The sequence below is a fragment of the Lissotriton vulgaris genome, chromosome 9 (genome assembly GCF_964263255.1).
Source record: "Lissotriton vulgaris chromosome 9, aLisVul1.2, whole genome shotgun sequence".
NCBI classification, from domain to species: Eukaryota; Metazoa; Chordata; class Amphibia; order Caudata; family Salamandridae; genus Lissotriton; species Lissotriton vulgaris.
In genome coordinates, this window is record NC_141697.1 from 77,965,989 (window position 1) to 77,993,544 (window position 27,556).

The 27,556-nt window shown below is 45.9% G+C and overlaps 2 protein-coding genes across 7 annotated transcripts in view; both read left to right on the forward strand.

Annotated features, from left to right (window-relative positions):
• LOC147689632 (uncharacterized) overlaps positions 1 to 24,958 on the forward strand; it is a 53,884-nt gene extending 28,926 nt beyond the window's left edge. The window contains exon 2 of the mRNA XM_086937157.1: positions 24,843 to 24,958. Within this exon, the coding sequence (XP_086793283.1) occupies positions 24,843 to 24,958 (116 nt within the window). The remainder of the gene's footprint in view (positions 1 to 24,842) is intronic.
• Positions 1 to 27,556, forward strand: part of RBM25 (RNA binding motif protein 25) — a 370,502-nt gene that overhangs the window by 318,067 nt on the left and 24,879 nt on the right. For all 6 annotated transcript variants that reach the window (XM_086937079.1, XM_086937080.1, XM_086937082.1 and 3 more), the window contains 2 exons: positions 25,114 to 25,212; positions 25,522 to 25,569. In XM_086937079.1, the coding sequence (XP_086793205.1) occupies positions 25,114 to 25,212; positions 25,522 to 25,569 (147 nt within the window). The remainder of the gene's footprint in view (positions 1 to 25,113; positions 25,213 to 25,521; positions 25,570 to 27,556) is intronic.

Consider the following 27,556-nt stretch of genomic DNA (forward strand, 5'->3'; position numbering starts at 1 on the left):
TGATCTGAAAGAACACAAACACAGACCTTAATCATTCTCGTAAGTAACATTTATCAGCTGGGACAGCTTCCCAGCCATCTTTCCCTGGCTTCATCACCAAAACGGTGTTGTCATGACCGGTCGCAATAATATCAGCCTGTTCAGGAGGATTTTTAGGCGATTGCACCCATATCTTAGCTCCAGGAAGATCAGACGATCCGAAGCCTTTTTGTCCTCGCACAGTTAGCAACGTTGGGGCAGAGCCTTTTTTTTATCTCACCACTGAAGACAGGCATAATCAATAACTGAGCAACGCGGTCAGACTTCTTTATGAACAAATCCGTCTCACTGCTATTAAGCAGGAGAACCTTAATCTCTCCCTGATAATCACTGTCAATTACTCATCCGAGCACTTGTACACCTTTCAGGGCCAGGCCAGATCTAGGGGCAATTAATCCAAAGCTACCGGCAGGTATACAGACACCAACGCCAGTTTCAACAATGATTCGATCCTTTCCTGGAAATTTAGCATCATTTAAAGCATGCAGGTCGAGGCCTGCGGAGCCTGGGGTTGCTCTACATAGAGCTAGAGCACCGGGGGTAATTTCCCAATACATGACAGTGTTCGATACAGAATTAGGTTTCACATCAACATTTGGAGGAAACAAACTCATTAAAGGAGATTCAGCATGTAACAAAGGGCGATTATTCAGAATTAATAAAGCTTGAAGCAGAACATCTCTCCACTGGCTGTAACGGTCATCAGTCAACTTGCGCAACTGTTCTTTCAACAAGCCATTCATCCTCTCAATCAGTCCTGAAGCCTGTGGGTAATATGGAATATGAAACACCCAATCAATATTATTTTCCGCACAGAATTCCTGCACCAATCTTCCACGAAAGTGGGATGCATTATCAGATTGAATTTGGAATGGGACACCATAGTACAAAATAATTAGCTCCAGGGTCTTAATGGTATTCACTTGGGTAGCGTTCTTACAAGGGAAAGCGACCAAAAGGCCACTATAAGTGTCAACCACTGTACAAATATATTGACAATTTCTGCTCATAGGGAGCGGACCAATATAGTCAATCTGCCAAATTTGGGCGGGCAATTTACCTCGATGTAAGTGTCCTCGAACAATCTGAGGCACCTCTTTTTTCCTAGAATGCTGACAAATGGGACAATGTAGAATGACATCTTTTATTAAAGAAAAAGGAATATGAATTCCTCTATCGGCAGCCCACCTGCTAGTGGCTTTCTCTCCAAAATGTCCTGCTTTCTGATGGGCCCACTTCGCCAATCCCGCCAAATCAGAATCCTGCATGTCCACCACTGCCTCAGCAATTTTAGACTTAATCTGCAATGTTATGGAAAAATTTGTCAAGGGAGTCAATTGGAGTGTGAGCATCCACGTGAAAGATTGTTACAGTACTCTGCGGGAGCAACTCCCAAATTTCTTGCCACAATTCTTTACCCCACAATTCTTTGGAATGCAATTCCCAATTATGAGAATGCCATGTTGGTAACCATACCGCCAGTCCATTCGCAGTGGACCAGGAATCAGTGAAAATATGACATGTGCCAGGTAGTTCCTGTTTCAAAACTTGGTAAACTGCATAGAGTTCAGCATATTGGCTACTCTTACCATCTCCAGTTGTGCTCAACAATTTCTGCGTGATCGGGTTGAATGAAACAGCTTTCCAATGTCTCTTGTCACCAATGAACTTCGCAGAACCATCCGTAAACCACACATGTTTTCTATCCTCCACGGACAGATCATCAAATGATTTACCCCACTTCACGGGAGACTCCTGCACCACGGGAACCGAACACTCACTTTCCGTCTCATTGGAGGGCGCCTGCGCCACTCGCTCATGTAAAACTGCCACACCTTTCGGACCCACACGTGCCCTGTCCTGAATGTACCATTTCCATTTAATCACACTAGCCTCCTGAGCATGTCCAATTCGATGGGACTTCGGTGAACTCAAAACCCATTGCATAATGGGAATTTCAGGCCTTAAAATCACAGCATGGCCTAGGGTCAATTGCTCGGTATCCAACAGAGCCCAATAACAAGCAAGCAACTGTTTTTCAAAAGGTGAGTAACGCTCACCAGCCTCGGGTAATTTTTTGGTCCAAAAACCTAATGGCACTTTTTGTCTGCCCTGCTTTTGCCACAAACTCCAATTGGCATACAGGCCTTCCACGGACACATTCAAATCCACATCACCTTCACTCACGGGCCACAAATCCAAGGCATACTGAATAGCTTCTTTAGCCAAATTAAAAGCAGTCTGTTGAGGTTCACCCCATTCAAACGCATTCTTTTTACGGGTGACTCGATACAGTGGAGCCAAAATCTGACTCAAATGGGGAATATGCTGACGCCAAAATCCAAACAAACCAATAAAGCATTGAGCCTCTTTCCTGTTTCTGGGAACTGCAAAATCAAGTATTTTACGCTTTACTTGTGGGATCACTTCTCTGTGACCCTCATGCCAATTAATACCTAAAAATTTCACATTTTGGGATGGAGTTTGTAATTTGTCGGGATTAATTTCCCAGCCTTTCGCTCGCAAACAATCAATGAGCTGATCTAAATGGGACTGTACCTGGTCTTGCGTTTCACCTTGAATCAAAATGTCGTCAATATAATGACAAACCTGAACTTGTGGATTCGTGGGCACTTCAGACAAATGCTCCGCCACCAGCCGGTGACAGATCGTAGGACTATGTACATAGCCCTGAGGAAGACTCCGGAACGTCATTTGACGTCCATTCCATGTAAAACTGAATTGTTCCTGACATTCGGGAGCAATCGGGATTGAAAAGAATGCATTAGCAATGTCAATAGAAGCATACCATGTACCTGGATGCTTTTGAATTCTTTGAATCAGCGTGACAATGTCAGGCACTGCAACAGCCAATTTAGGTGTGTTTTTATTCAATTCTCGATAATCAACAGTCATGCGCCAAGAATTGTCACTTTTGCGCACGGGCCAAACGGGATTATTCCAAGCAGATGTGACCGGAGTAATGACTCCCGCGTCAACCAAATCCTGAATAGTAGCAGTAATCTCTTCATGACCACCTGGGATACGATACTGCTTCTGACAAACCACCTTCGTGGCTAAAGGTATTTTAATAGGTGGCATGCGTAAACGGCCAACCCGTACGGGTCTGGTCGAAATGTACTGTCTAGTTCCAAATTGATAACAACCATCATCCAGATGCAAAGTCATTCCTTTCAAAATGTCAATTCCACTTATGAATTCCAAAAGTGGCACAACCAACACAGAGTATTCTCTACGAGGAATTCTACCAATTTTAATTTCGAGTGCAGTTTGAACTGCGGGTGTCTCTTTACCACCCAAACCAGTAATTGTAAAAGACTGTCCATGAAATTTTTTCGACTTACCATGAATTAAAGTGGCCTCCGCCCCAGTATCAACTAAAGCTCGGGCCCTTTGGATATTACGATGTTTCCAAAAAATCTCAATATCTACATAGGGTCTGTAATCTCTGTGAGCCCACTTGCGTACCGGAGCTTGACCTATTTCCTAGTCATTTTTCCTGCGGTCTGTCAACCAAGACAAATCATGGTAAATGCTTTCAGTTTTCTTTGGTATTAGAATGTCTTGTTCATATCCGTCTCCAGTACGAAACGGATTAGTATCATGTTCAAAAAGTTGTGAGTTACGATCAGAGAGTCTGTTACGATCCTCTCTCTTTCTCATGTCAGGGGAATAACTCCTTTCATCTTGTCGTCTGTTGGAAACACGATCATCTCTTCCCCTCTCACGATCATCCTCTCTCCCCCTCCCATCATTACGACGAGGGGATCCATCACGTTCATAACGCCGATCATCACGGCGATCAGAATTCACACGTCGCCTCTCATCACCACTGTCATCCGAACCACGGTCATAGTCATTCTTTCGCACACGACGGGCACCCTCTTTCCGATCCAAACCACGCTTACGAAACATGTCCCATAAGCGATTATTAGGCTCACCATCAATGTCTTCCCTTTTGACACCATCAGCAATGAGGGCAAGAAACATGTCACGTCTCGAACTTATAGTCCCCACCAGTACGACCCTCAGGTCGAGATTGTCTTTCAGGTTTAAACCATTCACCCAGCTCACCAAGCTGACGAACAGACTCAAGCACAACAGACAAAGGATTGCCAGTTTGGTTAATCAATAATGTCATCATGACCTGCTTGTAAGCAACAGGAGAAGAACGGATAATGCGTTTGCGCACTGAAGATGTTAAAAGACCATCCAATAACTTATCAGCAGTACTAAGAAAGATAGAAGTTTTCATGACTTCCTCCTTTAAACGTTGCGACGCATCGCGCAAAGTGTACCACGGTTTCTCATCAGTGGGCCAATCAGATTCAGTTGGATATTTATGATTACAGCCGTCAGACGCAAGCTGGAGCAAGGAAATTTGACCAGCACCATTATAATTTCGAAAATGATCCTGAATCGTAGAATCAGAACTCAAAGAGCAAAATCGTAAGCAATCAACAGCATCGAGCATAATACCGGCAGCGCCAAGTTCATAAAGACGCACCATCCAGGTAAGCAAGGCCTCACCAGGCCGTTGTCGAAATCGTTGTAAAATGTCACTAACTTCCTGCTGAGTAAAATCTTCAATACAATCAAGAGCTATACCACCCGGATTACCAGGGGCCTGGTGCTTTAATCAAATAAGAAATTTTGAGGTGGCGAAAACGACAGGTAGTGACCATTTCCCTTTGAAGTTAGAAATACGCATCCCGAAATGTAAACGTAGAGAGAGAGTTCTACAGGTCCATGTGGATTACCCCAAACGATTAACAACCTGTATATCAGACGAACAGATAGAAAAGCTTGGGCTAATTCAACAATCAATCCCAACTGAAGAAATTCAGTCTAATGCAGGAATCCCGTGGTTTGAATTGACCATAGGTAAGCTGGCAGATTCTCTCAAGAAGGAATTCAAGGTAAAAAAGTCAGGACTGAGCAGCTATGTAGTTAATAAAAATAGGAAACCCTGGTTTGACGAAGAATGCAGGATAGCTAAGGCCCTGATAAGACAGAAGGAGAGAAGAGTAAGGGCCATGTTTAAAGTGGACCTATATCAGACACTTCAGCAACTAAGGTTAAAGTATAAAACATTAATACGGAATAAAAAAAGAAGGTATGAAGAGAAATGTTGGGCAAATATGTTGGAGGTGATTGAATCCAAGGATGTGAGAGGGTTCTGGAAATTAGTCCAAGAGAGTTTGGGCGGTAAAGCCGGTTCCCTCGCTTGTAAGGTCCCGGAAGATGATTGGGTAGGCTATCTGGAAGAAATCTATGGAAGATGGCCGACACAACCAATACCGGGAACCTTAGGTTGGCCACGGATGAGGGATGAGATAAAGGACCATTTTACCCCAAGGTATATAACGGAGATTATAGCTAGTTTGAACCTTACACGTGCCGCAGGACCAGATAACCTCCCAGCAGTGATAATTAAAACGAGGCCTGAATGGTGGGCAGAGTTCTTTGCAAAGATGTTCCTGGTAATCCTGGATACGGGAATCATCCCAGAAAGTTGGAAGGGTGCAATTATTAGGCCTATTCATAAAAAGGGTAGCCACACAATACCGAAAAATTATAGGCTTATAAACCTCCTCGATATAGGGGAAAAAGTCTTTGCAAAAGTAATTTTAAATTTATTAAAAGATTAGGCAGAGGAAAACCAAACCATCCCCCCGGAACAGGGTGGGTTTAAAGCCGGCCACTCTACTATCGACCATTGTTTTGTTCTTTGGGCCATAGCACGGAAGTCAATGGAATCGCGGGGTAGGTTGTTCTGTTGTTTCGTTGACTTCCGTGCAGCCTTTGATCTAGTGGACCGGGAGCTGCTGTGGGAGACCCTGATTAGTCAGGGAATTCCTAATGATATACTGCGGCTGCTTCAAATGCTCCACACTAAAAACTGGGCACAGATAATTTTAGACATAGATGGTAGTCTATCAGGGAAAATAGAAATTGGAAATGGTCTGCGTCAGGGATGTGTATTAGCTCCCCTATTGTTCTCCTTGTTCCTAGCAGACCTACCATCAATGTTGGGGGAACACAACTGGGGCAAGCCCGAAACTAAATGGCAAGCAGATAGCATGCCTACTCTACGCCGACGATCTGGTGATTATGGACCAGACCGAGGTTGGCTTGCAAAGAAAATTAAATGCTTTCAATGACTACTGCTTAAGAAAAAAACTTGTGATAAATATGGACAAGACCAAAACATTGAGCTTTGGCCGGAGGAAAACTGAGTTCTCATGGTGGATTGGGTCAGAAAAAGTGCAATCAGTATCAGAGTATAGATACTTGGGGTTATGGTTCCAGCAGAATTTGAAATGGAATACCCACTTAGAGGCATCTAAAGTAAGAACCTCTGCATCGATTAGCGGTCTGAAATTGTTTAACAAAGCCTATGGTGCTATGACCGACAAACCAGTACTAAAAGCCTATGCTGCTATTGTACCCCCACAATACTTGTATGGTGCTGAATTGTTGTTCCTAAGTGGTAAGGAAAACTGGGATGTGGAAGAAGGCAAAAACCTAAAAAAGTTATTTACGCTCCCTCGGTCAGCAATGGTTCAGGCAGTAAGACTGGAACTAGGCCTGACTTCATGGGGTATACAAGTTGGTATGGCCCTTTTGCGCTTTTGGCAACGCCTAGAAATAGGCGCAATTACCAAAATATCTCAATGGGGCAAAAATGAAATACAGGACAGCGAACTAAAATGGGCAAGAGAGACCAGAGGGAAAGTAACAAAGCTATGCTTGAAGATGAGAGTTAATGTGTGCCCTACTGTCTCCGTGGCTAATATTGATAAAAAGTTACTCAGGTCAACGGGAAAGGAAATATCGCATGCACAGGACAAAATCTATCTTGCAAGTAAAACCTCGACCAGTTTTATGATTGATGCATGGAATAATGTTTATTGCTTCCCCTACATAGATAAGTTACCGGACCGTCCATTACGAAATGAGGTTCTGAGGGCTAGAATTGGGATTAACCCTTGTTATATGAACAACTCGGTAAAGCGGGCCATGATCAATGAGGAGGGAAGCTGTACTTGCTCTTTAGGGTCCAAATGTGATATGCTGCATATCTTATTTGATTGTCTGAAGTTTTTGGACTTGCGTATCAAATTTTTAAAACCAATCCTTATGAAATATGAGATTAAAACTAGGACCCAGGCTGTGACACTGATGACAGAAATGTCCCACTTAGATATTGCTGTGGCAATGGGGAAATATATGCAAAAAGTGAAGGCAGTTTTATACCTTTTAAACGAGTTTTAATAATTAGCATTTTTAAAATATGTTTTTAGGGTGTCTGTGTGCAATGAAATGTTTTATTTAACTTTCTGGATGAACTTTTTATCGATATGTATTGTTTGTGGACCAACGGTCCAAATAAACGTGAAATAAACTTGAACTTGAACAGGGGCCTGTTGTAATTTTCGTCGAAAAATAGGGTGAGCAGAAACTGCAGGAAGAGCTTCCGAGGAAGCCCGCATCTTAGATTTAGTAGCACAATCAGGGCAAGCAACGTCATCCGCACGGGAAGAACGAGCACGGTCACTGTCAGGACCTAAATCAGTACATGAAGCAGATTTACAATCACGTCCGGAGCGAGAAGACTCTCGCTTGTCACCCTCCTCTGCCGAGGAGTCAGAAGTATGAGAATCCCAGATATTACCGTCCCACTCATCGGGGTTCCAATCCATTCCCGCTTTTGCTACAATCATACGCACTTTGCGTGAAGACACACGTCCACGACGATGTTTATACTTATATCGTGCAATACGGACCGCAGCTCTTTCAGCAATGGTCTGATATGTTTCAAGTTTGTCGGCAAGCAATTTATTTTGACAAAGCAACAAAGTATGTGCATTTTGCAACTCAACACACTGTCCTTCCATATCTTTAAACTGCTTTTGTAGCTGAACAAACCTCTCATGCAATATCCTGTATGCATTAAGAACAATCCAACCTCTGCGTCCTAAAATAGGAAGCTCATCACCCTTCACTACTGGCGCTTTCTGCAAGCACGACACCACATCGGCAGGCTCCGCCTGCTCCAGGCATGAAGACCAATTTTCACTCAAACCAGTAGAATCGGCCCACTCACGGGCCAATGCCTCGTAAGGGGTACATTCCCAGCCGGGAATCTGAATCGGTAACTTGAAAACCGACGATGATTTTTTCGCAAACGTAATGACACAACAAAGTTATATACACAATTATAAACAAAATTTTATACGTACAAGCCGAGCGCAAATCAACAAGATTAAAACAATACAATGCACACAGGCTTCGTAAACAGTTCGTGACGCCAGATGTAATGGCTGGATTTTCTGTTCAGATGGGATCAGCCCCAGGGGCCCCTATGACCCAGCCAAAACGTACTCACCTTCCCTCCTCAGATCGTATTCACAATGGATAAATATACAAATACAAATATATATACAGATCGCACCTAAGGATGGGGAATGACAATATACATATATGGATCTTCTATAATATCTTATTCACACCAGTTGGTCTCGCGGCCGCCCTGACCCAGACCGTTCTACCCTAGGGCAGATATGACACACAATCCGGTGCATCTACACACGGGCCTGCAGAACCCAATGCTCCCTTTTCCAAGCTGTTTGCAATCCTGCAAAACTACACGCTAGTTCGACCCCCTAGCGCTCTCACTTATTCAAGCCACAATCCTGTGGGTATCGGCACTGGTAATCCTCCCCAGTGTTCTCACTAACGCCGTATATCAACGACGACCACATTCCTATGAACAGTCATCAGGATAATATTTCAGTTACCTACTCGGGATAAAACTATAATAATGACTTTGAACACAGTTCCAAATTATATGGTGTACTTTCTGCTCTTGGCATCAAAGGTCCACTCACTCCCTCTTTGTTCGATCACCATTTACCTGATCGGGATTTCGCATCCGTTCACATAAACAACTTTCAACTAGGAGATATGTTTACCATTATTGAACATGAACACAAGGCACACGATAATTCCATAAGAATTAGGGTATTTATTAACAATAGACACGACTCACATTACTATGCAACATAACTTCTGTAAAGAAAAGGTAAAGATTAGAGTGCACGTTCTATTAGAGCTGGGCGGACATCACCTGGTTAATATGAAGTCTGGGCTCGGCAGTCATCTAGGTTCCCTTCTCGTCTCTGTGTCCTTGCAGTCACACCTCAGCCGTCACAAGTACACGTCTGTACCGCTAGGCTCAACCTCGTCTGCTTCCCTCCAGGGCACCGGAACCTTGCTGGTTATTAGCTACCGTATCTCTCTCTCTGTATCAGTGCGCTCCGCGCTAATTCTCCTTCAGTCTTTCTCAGAGAGTTTCGGTCTTAAATCTTTCTAGGACTTCAAAGATGGCGACTGTCCGCCATGAGATAATTAATGGCAGAGATGCTAACTGCTAGATGCCGCCTACGGACTAACTGAAAAACTGACTAACACCTTCGCTAATATCAAAGCCCGTTCCTTCATGGAAAGCTACGGCCAGTAACCTGCCGCCCACCAAATTCTTGTACCTCCCCGTACCAAGGACACGTTCCCAGCCGGCCGGCCTGAAGTTGTGTCTTCGGTGTGGTGAAAAATACATTCCTTCGATAAGGGTCAGCCTGAACCGGTTCTCTCCAAGCGAACAACAGCTTGAAACTAAAACATTACTCTTCACCTAGAAAGCCTTCTCGAGCTACCAGGCAGAAAGCAAAATGGAGTCTGTCTCGTTTAAGGCCTACGGAGCCCACAATATGCATAACTCCATGGAAAATATCCTAGCATGTTAGCAAATGGGCAAATCATGACTAATACTTATATATCTATCCCCTAACTTAAATTCATAAGCCCTATATTAAGGAAAGTGACACGCAAATGCCCTAATATATGTAAGACTGGGACCCTGTCTATAGTCCTAACCCCTATGCTATGGGGGTGATAGGCTGGAGTCACTCTCCATCATTCTCCCTCTCCAAAGAGCCAGCAGAAGGGCAGCCATTACAGATGGCCTCCTGCATCTCCATAGTCCCGCACGCGAGGCTACATATGCGTCCGCTTCAGGAGTGCTTAGCACGTCAGTGGACTCAGGCTCACGGCCAGTTGAAAGACCTAGTGTTGGTGAGCGGTCGGGCATGCAACTCTCTGCATTGGTGGAATCCACGAAATCTTTGCAAGGGACGACCGTTCCAAGAGCCTGTGCCACAGATCATCCTGACGACTGACTCTTCTCTCCAGGGTTGGGGAGCTCATGTACTCCATTACACTGTGCAGGGGCTATGGACACCACAGCAAAGGAAGATGCACATCAATGTTCTGGAACTGATGGCGATCTTCATGGCACTGAAAGCCTTCAAAGTACATCTGTGCAACAAGGTTGTGTTGATCCGGACGGACAACATGACGGCCATGTACTACATTCAGAAGCAGGGAGGAACACACTCTCCACAGCTGTCTCATCTGGCTCAGAGCATGTGGAAGTGGGCCATTCAGAGGAACATCTTCCTCGTGGCAGAAGAACACCTCCCAGGCAAGGACAATCAGATGGCGGACCTGCTCAGCAGGTACAGCCACCAAATGCACGAGTGGGAGATACATCCATCAGTACTCCACCCGTACTTCCAAATGTGGGGTCATCCAGAGATAGACCTGTTCGCCACAAGGGAGAAAGCAAAATGCCGAAGCTTCGCTGCCATGTTCCCACACCCACAGTCGCAGGGCAATGCGATATGGATGAACTGGTCAGGCAAATTAGCGTACGCCTTTCCCCCAGCACCTCTGATACCGCTGGTGGCACGCAAGCTCAGGCAGCACTCGATGACTCTCATCCTGGTTGCTCCGACGTGGGCTCGCCATCCATGGTACACCACGTTTCTGGAACTGTCTGTGGTACCGGATCAGAGGCTACGCCTCACACCCAGCCTCCTGACGCAGAGCCATGGCGACATTCAGCATCCAGATCCGCAACAGCTCAACCTGGCGATCTGGCTCCTGAGGTCTTAGAGTTTGGCTACCTGAACTTGCCTCCTGACTGTATGGACATCATCCGGGAGGCGAGGAAGCCCACTACAAGAGCATGCTATGCGGCGAAGTGGAAGCGGTTTGTCATTTATTGTGCAGACCACAACATTAACCCGCTAGATGCATCTATTCCATTTGTACAAATGTAATCTGGCCTATGCTTCCATTCGCATACATCTATCCGCGATGGCCGCTTATCTCCAGAACAGGCAGCACCTCTCACTTTTCAGGGTGCCGGCCATTAAAGCCTTTCTGGAAGGACTCAAACGAGTCATTCCTCCGAGGACTCCACCAGCTCCGGAGTGGAACCTCAATTTAGTTCTCACCCGGCTGATGGGCCCTCCCTTTGAACCACTGCGTTCCTGCGAGATTCAATTCTTGACATGGAAGGTGGCTTTCCTTATAGCGATTACATCGCTGCGACGTGTTAGTGAACTCCAGGCACTAACTATCCAAGAGCCGTTTATTCAAATTCATTCCAACAGGGTGGTGCTTCGCACTAACCCTACATTCCTTCCTAAGGTAGTGTCTCAATTCCATATTAACCAGACTATTGAATTGCATGTTTTTTGCCAAAATCCTGAGTCATTGGCGGAGAGAATGCTCCACACCCTTGACGTCAAAAGGGCCCTAATGTATTACATAGATAGGACCAAGGATTTTAGGAAGACTAAACAACTCTTTGTTGCCTTCTCAATGTTCTCCCTTCTAACAGTAAAAAACCAATCCGTCAACACACTCACTCCATAAATTGGAAAACTGTGCAGGCAAGTCTTATCTCTCATCCCTTCTCCCCTTCTAACGCCCCCCCTTCCTCTGGCAACATCGATAAAGATGCAGTCTCCTTTAACAACTGGCTTTCTCAAGAAATCTCTGAACGATGTCCACCTAATAAAAAAGACAACACCCTAAAAAAAACGAAAGTCAAAGCCCCTTGGTACACACCTGACCTTACCGCCGCTCACCTCCTCTGCAGGAAAGCAGAACGCAAATGGCGTAGATCATACGACAACGACGACCGTAGCAACTATATTCTCCAGAGAAAAAATTATCTCTCAACCATAAAATCAGCAAAAAGAACCTACTATGTAAACGCCATTAATGACGCCAGTCAAAAACAACAAACCCTCTTCTCCATAGTAAAGTCTTTTACTAAACCAAAAGCCCTCCAACCAGAGATCCCCCCGTCCCAAGAGCTGTGCGACAAGATCTCCGACTATTTTGAGGAAAAAATTAGTTCTATCCACATCAACTTCCCCCCTTCCCCTCCGGTGTTCTCATTTTCGGAGCTTGACAAATCTCGCCCGACTACAAACTGCCTCACTCATTTCTCTCCGGCAACCCTAACTCAAACCAGAGAAGCGATCCTCTCATGCAAATCAGGCTCTCCCTCTGACCCTTGTCCCCCCAAGATCCTCCACACCATCATTGATGATATAAACCCCATCATTAACGAAATAATTAACCTCTCCCTCAAATCTGGCTCTGTCCCGCTCACCTGGAAAAAAGGTGTGGTTAAACCTCTGATGAAAAAGGCAAACAAACCCCCCTCTGATCTAACCAACCTTCGTCCCATCACCCTGCTACCTGCACTGGGCAAAATCACGGAACAATTAGTCCATAAAGAGCTCAAGGCCTTCCTCGATGCCCACAACCTACTTCACCCCCAGCAATCCGGTTTTCGGTCGAGACATTCTACCGAGACCGCCCTGATCGAGCTGACCGACACTATTAAAAACCTTCAAGATCAGAGGAAGAAGGCCATCCTGATCCTTCTTGACCTCACGGCGGCATTCGACACTATTTCCCACTCCATACTGCTCAACAGACTTATGGACATTGGCATCACCAACTCAGCCCTAGCCTGGATCAGCTCCTTCCTCAGTGACAGGTCTCAAACCATCTCACTGGGCCCTTTCCAATCCAAAGAAAAAAAGATCTCGTGTGGAGTACCCCAGGGCTCCATTCTAAGTCCCCTTCTATTCAACATATACCTCATCCCCCTGCTCTCACTCATAGAATCGTTCGGCATAATTGTCACGTCTTATGCCGACGATACTCAGCTTGTCATCCCTCTCGACGACAATTCCAACTTGGCCGAACTTAACCTTAAATGCTGCCTCACAGCGGTCTTTCAATGGATGGATACCAACCATCTTCGCTGTAACTCCAGCAAAACCGAGATCCTGCCCATTGGAAAGAACGCATCCTTCTGTCCCGCTCTGTGGTGGCCTGATAACTCTGCTGCCCCACCCCAGACAGTTTCGTCGGCCAGAAACCTCGGAGTCATCTTCGATTCCGATCTTTCTTTCGATTCCCATGCCACAACTGTAGCAGGTAAATGCTTTGGCATTATAAAATCCATGAGAAAGTTCTTTGACTTTCTCCCGCTCGATTCCAGAAAGACCATTGCGGTAGCCCTCATTCTCTCTCGAGTGGACTACTGCAATGGCCTCTTGGCAGGGACCAAGAAATCCACCCGACTGAAACTGCAAAGTGTCTTGCACACTGCTGCGCGTCTTGTTTTAAAACTCCCACGTAAATCCTCTATTTCCACTGCCCTCAGATTCCTTCATTGGCTCCCCTTGCACAAGAGAATACTCTTCAAAATTCTCGTTGTAGCCTTCCGAGCCTTCCACAAATCCGGCCCAGTCTACCTGGCGAAACGCTTCCCTCATTACATCCCGGGTCGCATTCTCAGATCCTCTCAAGAAAACCTCATGACCCCCCCCAAATTCAACCTGAAGTCCAAAGGCGGAAAAACTCTCAGCACCCTGGCTATTAGAGCCTGGAACAGTATGCCAAGGCATCTTAGACTTCAGACGCAGGAGAAACCTTTTAGGAAGCACCTTAAAACGTGGATTTTTAATCTCTCTGACGACTGGACTAAAGCAGCCATCTAACCCTTCACCGCCCTTCCTCTGTTCTGGTCCCAGGTTTTTACAGCGCCAAGATGCTCCCTTCGGAGCGAACGCTAGCGCTCTATAAATACCCTTCCAATATCCAATATCCAATATCCTTTACGCCACAGCACAAAGGTAACCCCATTTCCAAAGCTGGTATAGCTAGATGGATCGTTAAATGTATTCAGATCTGCTATCTGAAAGCCAAGCGTACTCTCACCATTCCACCAAGGGCCCACTCCACCAGAAAGTTGGGGGCCTCCATGGCTTTCCTTGGAAATATTCTTTTGGAAGACATATGTAGTGCAGCCACATGGTCTACCACACACACATTTACAAAGCATTATTGTGTTGATGTGCACTCCAAACAGCAGGCAGCAGTAGGGCAGGCTGTTCTAAAAATACTTTTCCAAACTGCTGCAGCTGGCACGGGCGGCCGCCGTTAATGGAGGGACTGCTATGTATTCTATGCACAGATATGAATTCAGCAGCCCACATGCCTCGAACCGAATATGCTACTTACCAGTATGCATCTGTTCTTGGCATGTAGGGCTGCTGACATTCATATCGCCCACCCTCCTCCCCGGCGCCTGTTTCACGTATACTTTCAGCATGGTCATCATTCACTTACTTTCACTCCATCTTGGCCACAATGGCTAAAAACAATCTGAGGATGGAGTCGATGCCCATGCGCACTGTAGTCCAGGGGAGGAGCCACCTATCTCGTGATACTTCGAAGACTCCTCCAGGACAACAATGTGCAATCATCCGGACCCAACACTAGGCGGCGATCTATGCACAGATATGAATGTCAGCAGCCCTACATGCCAAGAACAGATGCATACTGGTAAGTAGCATATTCGACCTTGACCTAGCCATTCTGACTGAAACGTGGCGAACTGAAGCCTCTACACCTATAATGGACATACTAGTCCCCCCCCCCCCCCAACAACCTCATCATTAGACAGGACCGGCAAGACGGGCGGGGGAATCGCATGCATTTTTAGGAGCAACGTCACTTTTACTAAAGTCACCTCCCCCTCCCTCACCTCCTGTGAACTCATCTGCCTCGATCACCAGCGAGGGCAAACCTGTATGCTCCTTACATGTCATCTACCACCCACCCGGGGACAACCTCACCTTCACCCAACCACTCATGGACACGATCTCATCCAACGCCGGAAGGCAGAACACTAAAATCTACCTGGGTGACTTCAATCTCCACTGGAACGACCAGAAAGACGCAGTGGTGAATAGTCTCAAAACTTTCCTTAATGTGCTTGACCTCACCCAAATCTGCAACAGCCCGACACACGACAAAGGCTCTATCCTCGACCTTATCGCCAAAGAGGACGCTACCCAACTGGGGGCAATCCAACCCTGTGACTGGTCAGACCACCACATTATCACATTCTTCATCAACGAAAAAGTTAAACGCAACCCGGCTCAACCCACCAAATCCAAGATCTGGAAAAGGGATATGAAGAATCTTAACCCCAACTCCTTGCCTTCCCACACCTGTAGTCTCCTCCTTCCCCCTTCGGGCACCTCTGATGTTCAATCTCTGAACGACCTCTACCTCGACTCTATGACCTCAATAATCAACGAAGCCGCCCCCCTGCAACTGAAGAGTCTCCACCAAGAACTCGAACCCATGGTATAATGGTAAACTCAATGAAGACAGGCGTGCTATGCGAATGGCAGAGCGCACCTGGAGATCTGACCCCTCAGCACTGCACCTTAAAACGCTTAAGAATAAGAGAAATGCCTACTTCAGGAAAATCAAGCGCTCGAAATCTGACTTCTTTAGCCTCCAGCTGGACCAAGCAAAAAACCGACCAAGAAAACTGGTCGAACTAGTCAAAACTCAAACCAAGATGCAACCTTTACAATCAAACAGCACTACAAGCGATATTCCACACTGTGAAGACTTTTCTGCTTTCTTTAAGCTAAAGACCGACAATATAAGAGATCTCCTCAATGATGTAAGCCGATACTCCAGCCCCATCAGCATGACTACCACTCAACCTTAAAACAACGCGTCATGGACGTCCTTCGACACCTACTCTGAAGAAACAATTCACAAATTGCTCTGCACCTCGAAGCCCTCTAATCACCTTACAGACCCCCTACCTGCTAATGCTGTAAAAGACTTCACCCCCTGCTCCTTCCGCTCTGGACTAAAATCATTAACAGTTCCCTTCAACAAGGACTCATCCCAGACTCCCTCAAGGTGGGGCAAGTCACGCCTATACTCAAGAAACCTACAGCTGACCCGGCTGACCTAAACAATTACCCCCCTATCACCAATATCCCCACCTTGGCCAAACTGCTGGAAAAATGCGTACAACTCCAACTGATCACATTGATCAGTTTGACCTCCTCAACCCTCATCAATCAGGCTTCCGAGCAAAACACAGTACGGAAACAGCTATGATGCACATAATTGATGACGCCCTCCAAATCCTTGACCGCAACGATTCCTGCCTCCTCATCCTTCTTGATCTCTCCTCAGCATTTGATACTGTCAAACATGAGAATCTACTGGAGCTGTTAAACACCAGAATGGGTTTATCCGGGACTGTTCTCAAATGGTTCACTTCCTTCCTACATAACCGAGCTCAGAAGTTCAAGATCAACAACGAGTTGTCCTCATCTGTGCCTGTAACTTTAGGCGTCCCACAAGGATCTTCCCTATCCCCCACATTGTTCAACCTCGTCATGGAACCGCTCACCACCTTGCTTCAAGCATCTAATGTACACTTCCATATGTACGCCGATGACACTCCACTTTACCTCAAGCTACAATCCCCGGAAGACATCAAACTTCTGAACTCCACACTCAAACACCCAATCATGGTTGGCCGATAATCACCTCAAACTAAATGCTCTGAAAACTGAGTTCCTCCTGATCGCACCTCCTGCGAAAATCCCCATCACCCAAACCTGGCTCAATCACCTAACTGCACTCAATGTCCAACCCACCATCGTGGACTCCGCGAAATCCTTAGGCATCACACTTGACGCCAATCTCAACATGGAGCAGCACATTAGCAAAGCAACTAAAGGAGCTAATTTCCAAATCAACACTTTGAGGAAACTTAAACCCTTCCTCCCAGCTAAGGACTTCCAAACTGCTGTACAAGCCCTAGTCATCCCTCGCATAGACTACGGAATTGTGGCTCTCGGCGGACTCCACCTATCAACAACTGCACCCCTAAGAGCCTCCTTGAACGCTGCCGCGAGACTTATCACTGGTTCAAGAAAACATTCGCATATATCCCCTGACTTAAAATCCCTGAACTGGCTGCCTTTTGAAGCCAGAATACAGCTGAAAATTGCCTGTATGACACACTTGGCCGTACACCACAAGTCACCCAACTACCTCACTCAAAAGCTGACTATCTCAGGAGGCTCGAGATCCAATAGAAGCACAAAATATCTCCTCCTGAAACCTCGAAGATTCCGGAAGGAAAAAACATACAAACGCTCCTTGTCAGGAATGGCACCCAGGATCTGGAATGCACTCCCTCCTGAAACCAGGCTTATCTCCTCCACTGCATTTTTTAAGAAAGAGGTAAAAGCCATCCTTATGGCTAAGTTCACCTGAACTCTATTTTTGTTGGGTCAAAGACTTTGCACCGTTTCTGTATTATTGGTTACCTGATTGTGTATTATTATATTTTCACATGACTGCTTATTGGTATTATCTCTACATGATTGCTATCCTATCCTGCTACTCATTTACTACCAACTTCTATATTGTACCCAATAGTTTGTTTAATCACCCTCTTGCCCCTGCCCCTTGGTTCTGTAAAGCGCTCTGATATCTGCAAAGATCTTGTTCGCGCTATATAAAACTTGGAATAAATAAATAAACACTAGGCGGCGATCTATGCACAGATATAAATGTCAGCAGCCCTACATGCCAAGAACAGATGCATACTGGTAAGTAGCATATTCCTTTCGGTCCAGCTGTCGACAGTCCTTGGAAAAGATGAAAAAAAGATACTGAAACTGCAAAGTCCTTGGGGGCTCTACAATTGCCTTCACCAGAGGTTATTTTCGCAGCTCCTTTTATAGGGGTGGCTCAAAGACCGTGCCTACAGATAATCCCTTCTCTTCTTACAAGGGCCAATCCCCCTCTTCCAGAGGAAACTACAGAGGCACTAAGGGAAGATGCAGAGGTAACTCCACCTATACTTCCCCTGCCAACAAACAGTGACTTTCCTCCACTACCCCCTGAACATTCCACTTCTCTCTGGGGACGTCTCTCACAGTTCCTACCTGTCTGGAATTCAATCACCTCCGACAAATGGGTAAAACAAATTATCCAGTATGGTTACTGCCTAGAACTTACCAGCACTCCCCCAAATATTCTTCCAAAACAACGTGTAATGTCACCAGAACATCTCACCCTTTTGAAAAAAGTTCTTTCTCTGTTACAAAAACAGGCGATAGAACCAGTCCCATTGCATCATCAAGGACCAAAGTGTTTTCCCTGTATTTTTTAATCCTAAAAAAGGACAGCTCTCTCAAGCCTATACTGGACCTCTACAGCTAAATCTATACATTCAATCAGATCACTTGCACATAGTCACCCTCCAACAGGTGCTCCCATTACTTCAGCAAGGCAACTTTCTATCCACTCTGGATTTAAAGGATGCTTACTTACACATTCCCATTCACCCTGCACACAGAAAATATCTCTGGTTCGTGGTGGACGGTCACCATTATCAATTCAAAGTTCTTCCGTTCGGGGTAACTACAGCACACCAGTCTTCACCAAATGCCTCACAGTAGTCTCAGCACATCTACGAAGACAACACATTCATGTCATCCCTTACCTAGATGATTGGCTCATAAAGTCCAGATAACACAGCTGCGTACACCACACTTAAAAGACAGTTTGATGCAAAGTGATCCTGTGCCCTGGGCACCCCCCAACTTTTTGCTGACTGGAACTGGTGGTAGCTGACTCTGACTGACCCTGGGCTCTGTTTAACCAGGCCCAGGCCCAGGCCCAAGCCAAAAGGAACACATTAGAACACAGTTAAGACACCCAACCTACACTAGGGTACACTTTAGTATGGTGGGGTACCCCTGTAGTTGGCATGACCTACCACCTAAGCCCCTGGTATGTAATAGGGCAGGGGATTGAAACTACCTAGAAGTCTCCAGTATCCTGGGGCATGGCAGTTTAGAGGCCAGCAGATTCTCTCTGCACCAGCATGTGTGCAGTGCTGAAGCCTGAGGTCAGTTTAAAAGCTGCACTGGTGGCCAGGACAGTTTTTTAAACCTTACATTGTGCCCAAACTCGACTTTGGGGGTAGGGGCCCTTACAAATTAAAAACCTACCATAATTTTGCATATTAGGGACCCCCAGGGTCACCCCTAGGTATCCCAGGGGTGGGGGGTCAGTTATCTATAAGGAGCGCCCTTATAAAATGAGTTTTTAGAAGCCTGGGTCAAGTGAAATTTTACATTTCACTCCCCACATTGTCTTAAAGAGGTGCTCAAATTCGACTTTAGTGCTGGAAGAATTGGGTAAGAGTGATCTGCAATATTTCTGCAGATTCAGAACCCCTGAAGTCTCCCCTAGTTGCACAGGGGGTGGGGGTCCGGTAGAAATTAGGCAAATACTTATAAAATATGGTTTTATAAGCCCTGGTGCTACAAAAGTGGCGCAAGTCATTTTCCCCATTGCAAACCCCATGGCCCATAGTTAACATGGTAGTAAGTGATTGATTAATAAATATTGATAGGAGAGGACTAGCCGGACCATTCAAAGACTTCCCAGAATGGTCGTGTTAAGTCCAACGATATTATATTGTTGAATTTCTCCTAAAGTGTACATACAATAAGTTATGAGACTTTCTTGTTTGTAAGTCCAAATTCAGCCTTCAGTGGTCTGCCCTGATTGGTCAGAGTTACGTGGATTAGCCAGGCTTCTGGGAGGGCAGTGATCTGTTCTATAAGAATGCCAGGCCAGGAGGTGGCGTCGTAAACTACGCTCTTCAAAGGCAAGAGGGGAGGCCTAGGTTTTAGTCCACTTTGACAGTAGGGACCCAGAGTTAGGACTCAGCATAAGAAAGGTATTTGCAGATATTACTGGGATGGTCCATGGAAATGAGATATCCAAGGGGGTGTGTTTAGCCAGCTCTTACCTCCTCGCTGGAAAATCAGCCATTATGGATTTGAAAGGATGATGCACTTTGGGAAAACTAATGCCACACTCCACCGGATGTGGTCATAACTAGGAGGAGTTGCCCTGCTCTCATTGGTCAGCATTGACCTGGTGCTTGACCCAGAGAATTTTGAATAAGTATCTGAGAGGGGCAGAGCCCTCCAGATCTGCTGCTTGAAACTGAATGAAGCAAGAAGTGCCCTGCTGAAGATTTTGCTGTGTGCAAGGAACTCCAAGGCCTGTCCTCTGAAGACTGCACCAAGTAAAACTGCAGCCCTGTGGATTACCTTGCTGCCAAAGGACTAAGAGTGGACTCCCTGCAAGCTACAGGTTAACAGAGCTCACCTGGACAGCCCCACAAAGAATTTCAAGCCTGGAGTACAGTGGATTTGTAAGGGTTTTGTTCAAGTGGATTGCGGAATTGAAGTTTCACACTTTCAAGGACCCTCTTGGAGATTCCAGAACCTTGGATTGTGTGTTGGATACTTTGGGACCTGCAAGCATAACGCCAGGAAGGTGTTCTAACTGGACCCCGCTTGCTGAAGAAGGCGGCCCACTACAGTGGTGAGAATTCTTCAGAACAATTTATAAAGGTGTGTCCCTGACAGAGAAAACAAAAAGACTTAAAGGGGCGCTGTTGGTTTCTAAGCACTAGAAAGTGACTAATCTTTAAAAATTCATATCTCTGGTTCCCTACAGGGGATTATTTTAGTTTTGGTGTCATTTAAAAGATAAACATATTGCCTATTTTTATAAATTGGTGTTGGATTTTTATTTTGTGTTGTCTTAATTATTTACTGAAATGGTGTTTTTAAATGCTTTACATACCTGTCTTTGAAGTTAAGCCTGTCTGCTCGCAGCCACGTTACCAAGGGTTGAGCAAAGGAATACTTTTCTAAAGACCTATGCTGAGTCCTATCATGTGTTAGTGGCCTTATTGCCAGTGGTAGACCTACATTTGCCCCTACCAATAACCCACTTTCCTACATAGTTCAACTGCTTCACAAAATTGAGATTCACTGTAAATCTCTCACCTTCAGCCATCCAAAATGCAAGCATATCTAGGAGCTACAATAGATACTTGCAAAGCTCTAGCATATCCCAACCCAGTCAGGATACGCAACATGCAAAATCGAATATCACAGTTCCTACCTCAACACTTGTGAGAAGGTGGCCTGATATGCAGTGCTCACTATTCTAGTGAACACTATGTATCAGTCCAGCAACCCTTATTGATGATTGGTTGTAAGTCAACCTTATAGACCAGCTATCCTAGTAGCGTGGATACGAGCAGTCTAAGGCTAAAGACTCGAGAGGGCGCGTTAAGCCAGCTGTTTACCACACATATACCCCTTGAATACCAAGTGAAAGGACACCACACAAGTGTTATGAAAATAAACAGTTATTTATTTAAAGATCACAACAGCCCTGTACTCTTTATGAGGACAGGGTACTAAGCACAAACCAAAACTCTTACAAAAATACTTAAGTTAGCACAGTATATACAAATGCCCGAGGGGCACGGAAAACCATATACTCTGAAAGTGGAATGCGAAATTCCTAGCAGGTAAGTACAGTACTAATAGCTTTTGGAATCGCTAGGACTTGACTAGGGAATCGTTAGATTACTTCTAGGAGGCCTAGGGGACTCGGGTGCAGTGTGTGCACTCTCACGCGAGATGCGGGACAAAAGTCTATGGTAGCTAGGAAATAGAAAGTTAGTGTTCTCGGGCGAACCCGACCTGGTAGGGAGAAAACGAAAGTAGATTCTGACCCTTGGATAGTGAGGCTATGCTGGGGCACCGAAATGCCGAAGTTACCTAGCCCAGGGGCTGCAGCTGCATAGGTCTGAAAAGACGTCGGGAATCCTCGTAGACGGACCAGGAGCCGGAAGAAAAGATGCTGGCCGGTGACCAGTGAAGAAAGTTCAGTTGGATCCAAGCCTGGATCTCGAAGATAGATGACACCTGAAAGCAGAGGGGACCAAGTTCGAGACTACTAGCCAGTAGTCAGTGGGCACCAGGAGGGCACCGGATGGTAGCCACCTCGACAAGGTGAGTGGGTGACGCTTGACTCGAAGATCTCACGGACCAGGAGGCGTTGTCGGCGACCAGGATGGAGGATCGAGCTGTCCCACGAAGATAGAAGCTGTCGGCGTCGCTGGACCCAGGATTGGGCAACAAAGCCTTGGCAAATTCAAGCCCACGCGGTGGACCTAAAATGGCGTCTGGAGTGGACCAGGAGGGTCCGGGGTGCCTCTCTTGAACAAGGAAGCAAGGGCCAGCCTGGAGCAACCAGACCAGCAGAAGAGTTGTCGTCGGGCGTCGTTCAGAAGGCCACAAGCCAGCCGGCTAGTAGCCAAACAACGCGGTGCACAGCAAACAGCAGAAGGGCCCCACGCCGATCGTGGAGATGCAGGGAGGCTGATCTTGGGTGCTGGAGCTGCGCAGGGTTGGGGCTTCTCGGACCCCAAAGCACTCACCAGTGGAAGACTCGGTGGGCTTGCAATAAAGATGTCGTGCAGTCTTGGCGATCGTCGGTCCCTCGAGGTCTCGTCGCACTCACGGTTCTCAGCTTTGCTGTAGAGGTGAGTAGAGGTCAGAGGTGCCAGGGAAGCCGGGTCTCGTCGTGCTGGGTCGTCGGATTCGTGATGAAGGACTTGCAGCAGACCGCAGTGTTCTTTAGGATGGTGCCTGCGGATGCAGGGTGACTACTCCTTAGCCACAAGGGAGAATCTTGAAGAAGAAATCGTGAAGTCCTTTCGAAGAAAGTGGTATCTTGATTCCAAAGATGATCTAATTTTAACAGGGGGCCCGCTCCCATCTTTATACTAAAAAAAGGGGCTGACCCGGTGACTAGGTCCTGCCTATGGGTGGGACTAGGAGGGGGGTGGTTACACCCCTCTCCCCTGCCGGACTTCCCCAGGCCAGGGGCTGGTGTGCCCCTGGAACTGGTTCTGACTGGCCTATGCGTAGTGAGCACCGGGGTGCCACTCAGCAGTCACCTTCCTGTAAAGCCCTGCCTACCCAGGATACACAAAACCATGTCTGGGACGGTGCTAGCACCGCCCCTGACAGGAAACCCTTTGTCCAGGCTCCCCTCACTGGAAGGACTCCCAGCTGCAGGGGGTCAGACTCGTGTCTGTGGTGGCAGCATCCATTTTGTGGAGCTGAGGCTTCAGTTAACTTTAACCGGGGTTCACAGTTACATACATGTCGTGTCCCTCTAGAAGGGTGGAATGCTAACCCCGTCGCCAGAATTGGCGAGGGGTTAGTATTCCAATTCGTATGACACCTTACTCGACATGTTTTGATAAAGCAATACCAAAGATAGCATTTAACCGCGAGGATTATAATGCACTTAAGAGTATATGGTATGCGATATCATGGAACAGCTATTAGGACTTGATTCCGCAAGCTGCAGACAGGCTCAGCTCATGCCAGAGCACCATCTCACACGATTCCAAGCACTCTGCCTTCAGGATTGTCAAGGCCTGCCATAGGAGTGACTGATAGGAATCTGTGTGTCCATTTTAGGGTTAGGTATAGGTATACTACACCTACAGCAAAGAGTGATTACACGACTTTGCCCCAGCTGTCATGCAGCCAGTTGTGTCAAATTTAGGAGGCCAGCCAGGGGTGGCATAATACATGCTGCAGCCCCTGGCAGCCCTGGGTACACCTATGCCCTGAGTTACAGGGTCTGATAAGGTGGCCCAGTACCAATTGGAAATGTACCTAGGGTACATGGAATCCATTTTAAAGAGAGAGCAGTAGGCCTGGGGTCCTGATTGGCAGGGTCCCAGGTCGACTATGTCCAAAACCAGCTAAAACACAGGGCAAAAAGTTGGGGGCAACCATAGTCAGGATGTACCTTCCTACAACACTCACTACCAGCAAGCGTGTTCATGCAGTTAATAGGAAAGATGGCTTCTTCCATTCTAATCGTCCCTTATGCAAGACTCCAAATGCGTTGTCTATAGGAATGCTTGGCACGTCAGTGGAACCAGGCTCAATGTCAGTTAACAGATCTGGTGTTGGACTGGCGCTCCCAACGCTCTCTGCAGTGGTGAAATACACAACTTTTCGTAGTGCTAACAGCAGACGTTCTAGAATTGCGAACTTTAGAGCTGAGGAGCTACGTTCGAATCTCTGCATCAGCTCAACATCCTGTGATTCCAGGTAAATTGCTTTGTCTCCCCGTGCCTACCACAAATGAATGTGTTCTTCTGTAATGTTAATTGTGCTCATGCCATGTTGTCGAGTTCGCGCTATATAATATTGCAAGTAAAAAATAAGGTAGGGAAACTCTAGTTCACACACTACTAGTGCATCAGCAGTGCACTGTGAATCGGAGCGTTTCACAGGCCTGTCACCGATAAATGCTATCAAAACGAAATCCTACAAAACAATATACTACTGGCCGGCAGCAATTCATACCCGGACAACGTCTGGACAGGCTGCTTGTATTTTATATATGGAAGATAACAAAAGTTAATTTATAATTAAGCTGTGTATATTGATAGTATTCTTTTCACTTTCTGTTTTGCTGTTATTGGCATATTATCAAACATTAAAAAAATGACATTGCTGTTGATGAGCCTCGAAGGACAGGGTAGATCAGCTAAGTCGTATAGTGTACCTTTGTCCCCCCAGTGTTCCCTGAAGGATTCAGCTTGAATGGTGGGCAGACTGGGAAGAGGAACAAAACTAGTCTGATCTGTTCGAACAGTGGAATCCAGCTGGTTGTGAATGGAGAGAAAGGACTTTAGTAGTACTTCTGGCACTTTATTTTTTTGTTTTACTGACTCAGCAGCTTTGTTTATTTATTGCATATTTTGTTGTCAATGCTTTTGGATCTTTTTTGATGACTGTATTGATGCATTTGTGAGTTTGATTTTTAAACACAACTTTTCTTTTATTTAAGACACTTATGGAGCGACGAATTAGGCCATGGATTAATAAAAAGATCATAGAATACATTGGTGAAGAAGAAGCTACACTAGTTGATTTTGTGTGTTCAAAGGTAAGTGGATTAAAACATTTTTACTGGTTGGGCTATTTTAATTGTGTTCTAGATAGCTTAATCTTTAGTATCCCTTATTTATGGGCTTGTGTGAGGAATCTGGCATCCGAGTTTGAATGAGGTGCTCCTGCCTAGAAGTTAACATGCCAATGCACTGTCGGACTTCAGGGCATATTGCCCACTATCTAATCCTAGTCCTAATCTTATGCTTCTGAGCTGCCGTTTACCCTTCTCACCCTTTACTGTAACATGACATTTGGTACCATGGTCTTTTTTCTATTTGTGCATAAGAAGTTGTTTCTCTTTCAGGTAATGGCTCATAGTACACCTCAGAGTATATTGGATGATGTTGCTATGGTAAGTATTTTTTTGCTTTTTATTTTACTAACCTTGCCAGATATATTATTTAAGTGGAAATCTTCATTGTAATCGCAGTATGTTCCCACTAATTTAACCTTTGTGTTTGTTGTGCAGCATTAACATCCCAAAATGAAATAGGGGAATATTATCAGTTTAGGATTGTTTCAAACTTGTACAGTGTCCTTTAAAGTCAGTAATTCGTATCTGAAAATCTTACATCTTGGAGCCTTTTGCTTGAACTAAATTCAGTCACTGACTAGCTCATTTTGCATTATAGTCCATTTGTTTTAACTGTAGGTCACAAATTTGCAGTTTAGTTTCTAGTCTGTTAGTGTCTAGACTTGTCGGTCACAAGGGTGCATTTCCTTGTATGTGAGGGTGCTGGTCTTGAAGATGATGGGATCTTGAAAGATGAATGTGGTTCTTTCTCAGTATTGGGTGATATGATTTAACTGCTGCAGGTCTTTGAGATGTGCTACAGAGTCTTGAATGCTTTCAATGTGATGCTTGGAACAATTTTTGTTTTCATTCATGTGTTTGAAAACTCAGGCTTGGACTGTTTTCCGGAAATCTTTTTCCTGGAGGAAAGGCATCACCTAGTATGTGAACATTTGCACTTTATGTGCTGCAGTTTGTAAGAGGACACATTTGGGGCACTGTTTGAATGTGTTTATTCGGACTGTGTGTTTTCAGGTTTAAAGAAGCCTGCTTTGTCAGATAAATGGCAAGCTGGTGGTTGGGTGGTAGTTTAGAGTTTTAGTTTTTTTTTTTACGGTGGGAAGGGGTGTCCTGCTTCCTAGTCATCTGAGAGAGTTCCTTGGTGAAGGTTGATGTTAACGAATATTTAGAAGTGGTGTGAGGTCGTCTCCAGTGATGGAATTCAGAATGTTCTCTGAGGGAGTTAATCACTCTTATGCCTATATGCAAGAGTAAGCTGAAGGCTGCACATTTAGTGTTTGAAATGCAGGGACAGGGGTTTTGGGATTGGAAGTACGGTACATGTCTGTTATTAATTTTGGTTTGATCTTGTTTATTTTGTGAGAAATTGTGATCTTGCTCTTGTTTTTTACTTTGGGAATCGCAGTGGATTGACATAGTTTGGAAGAGTGCTGTTCGAGGCATGTGGGCTGCTGAATTCATATCTGTGCATAGATCGCCACCTAGTGTTGGGTCCGGATGATTGCACATTGTTGTCCTGGAAGAGTCTTCGAAGTATCACGAGATAGGTGGCTCCTCCCCTGGACTACAGTGCGCATGGGCATCGCCTCCATCCCCAGATTGTTTTTTTCCGCCATTGGGTTTGGATGTGTTTCGGTTCCCTCTGTCGGAACCGATAGTTGTTCAACTTCTACTCGAGACCAAAAGGTCTTTAGGCTGGGCGTCGGTATAGTTGCGTACGGGTTTCTTTCTGACTCTCAGCTCCGATCTCTTGCTGCCCTTCCACGTGCTTTCGGCGCGGACGGGCCTACACTACACTCTTGCTATGGAGCGAACTCCGTTTAAGAAGTGCCCGGTGTGTAACTCTAAATATTCACACCTCGACGTGCACCCTGTGTGCAATACCTGCTTGTCGCCGGATCACCGCGAAGACACCTGCATGGCGTGTTCGAAGTTCCGGAGCAAGAAGACTTTAAAGATTCGTCGGGCCAATAGGCTCCAGGCTAAGTTATCGGCTACGGCGCCCCCACCAGATGACATTTTCCAGGAATCTGTCGGGGGAGAAGACGACGTGCAAGGTTCGGACTCTAATCCCGCATCCGAGGGGGAAACCTATGACGAGGGTGCGGAGAACTTTGGCGAAGTAGGGGACGACGATCAGGCTTTTGCCACTATGGGTGATAGCTCGGAGGAGGAGCATCCCCAACCAGACTCTGGGGTTATTACCCCTCCTACGGCCCAGGTCGAGGGATCGCCTTCGGGCCTTACCCAAGATCTAACTATGAGTCCTACGTCCCCGCCTCCGGGCCCGGTCACGGACATTTAT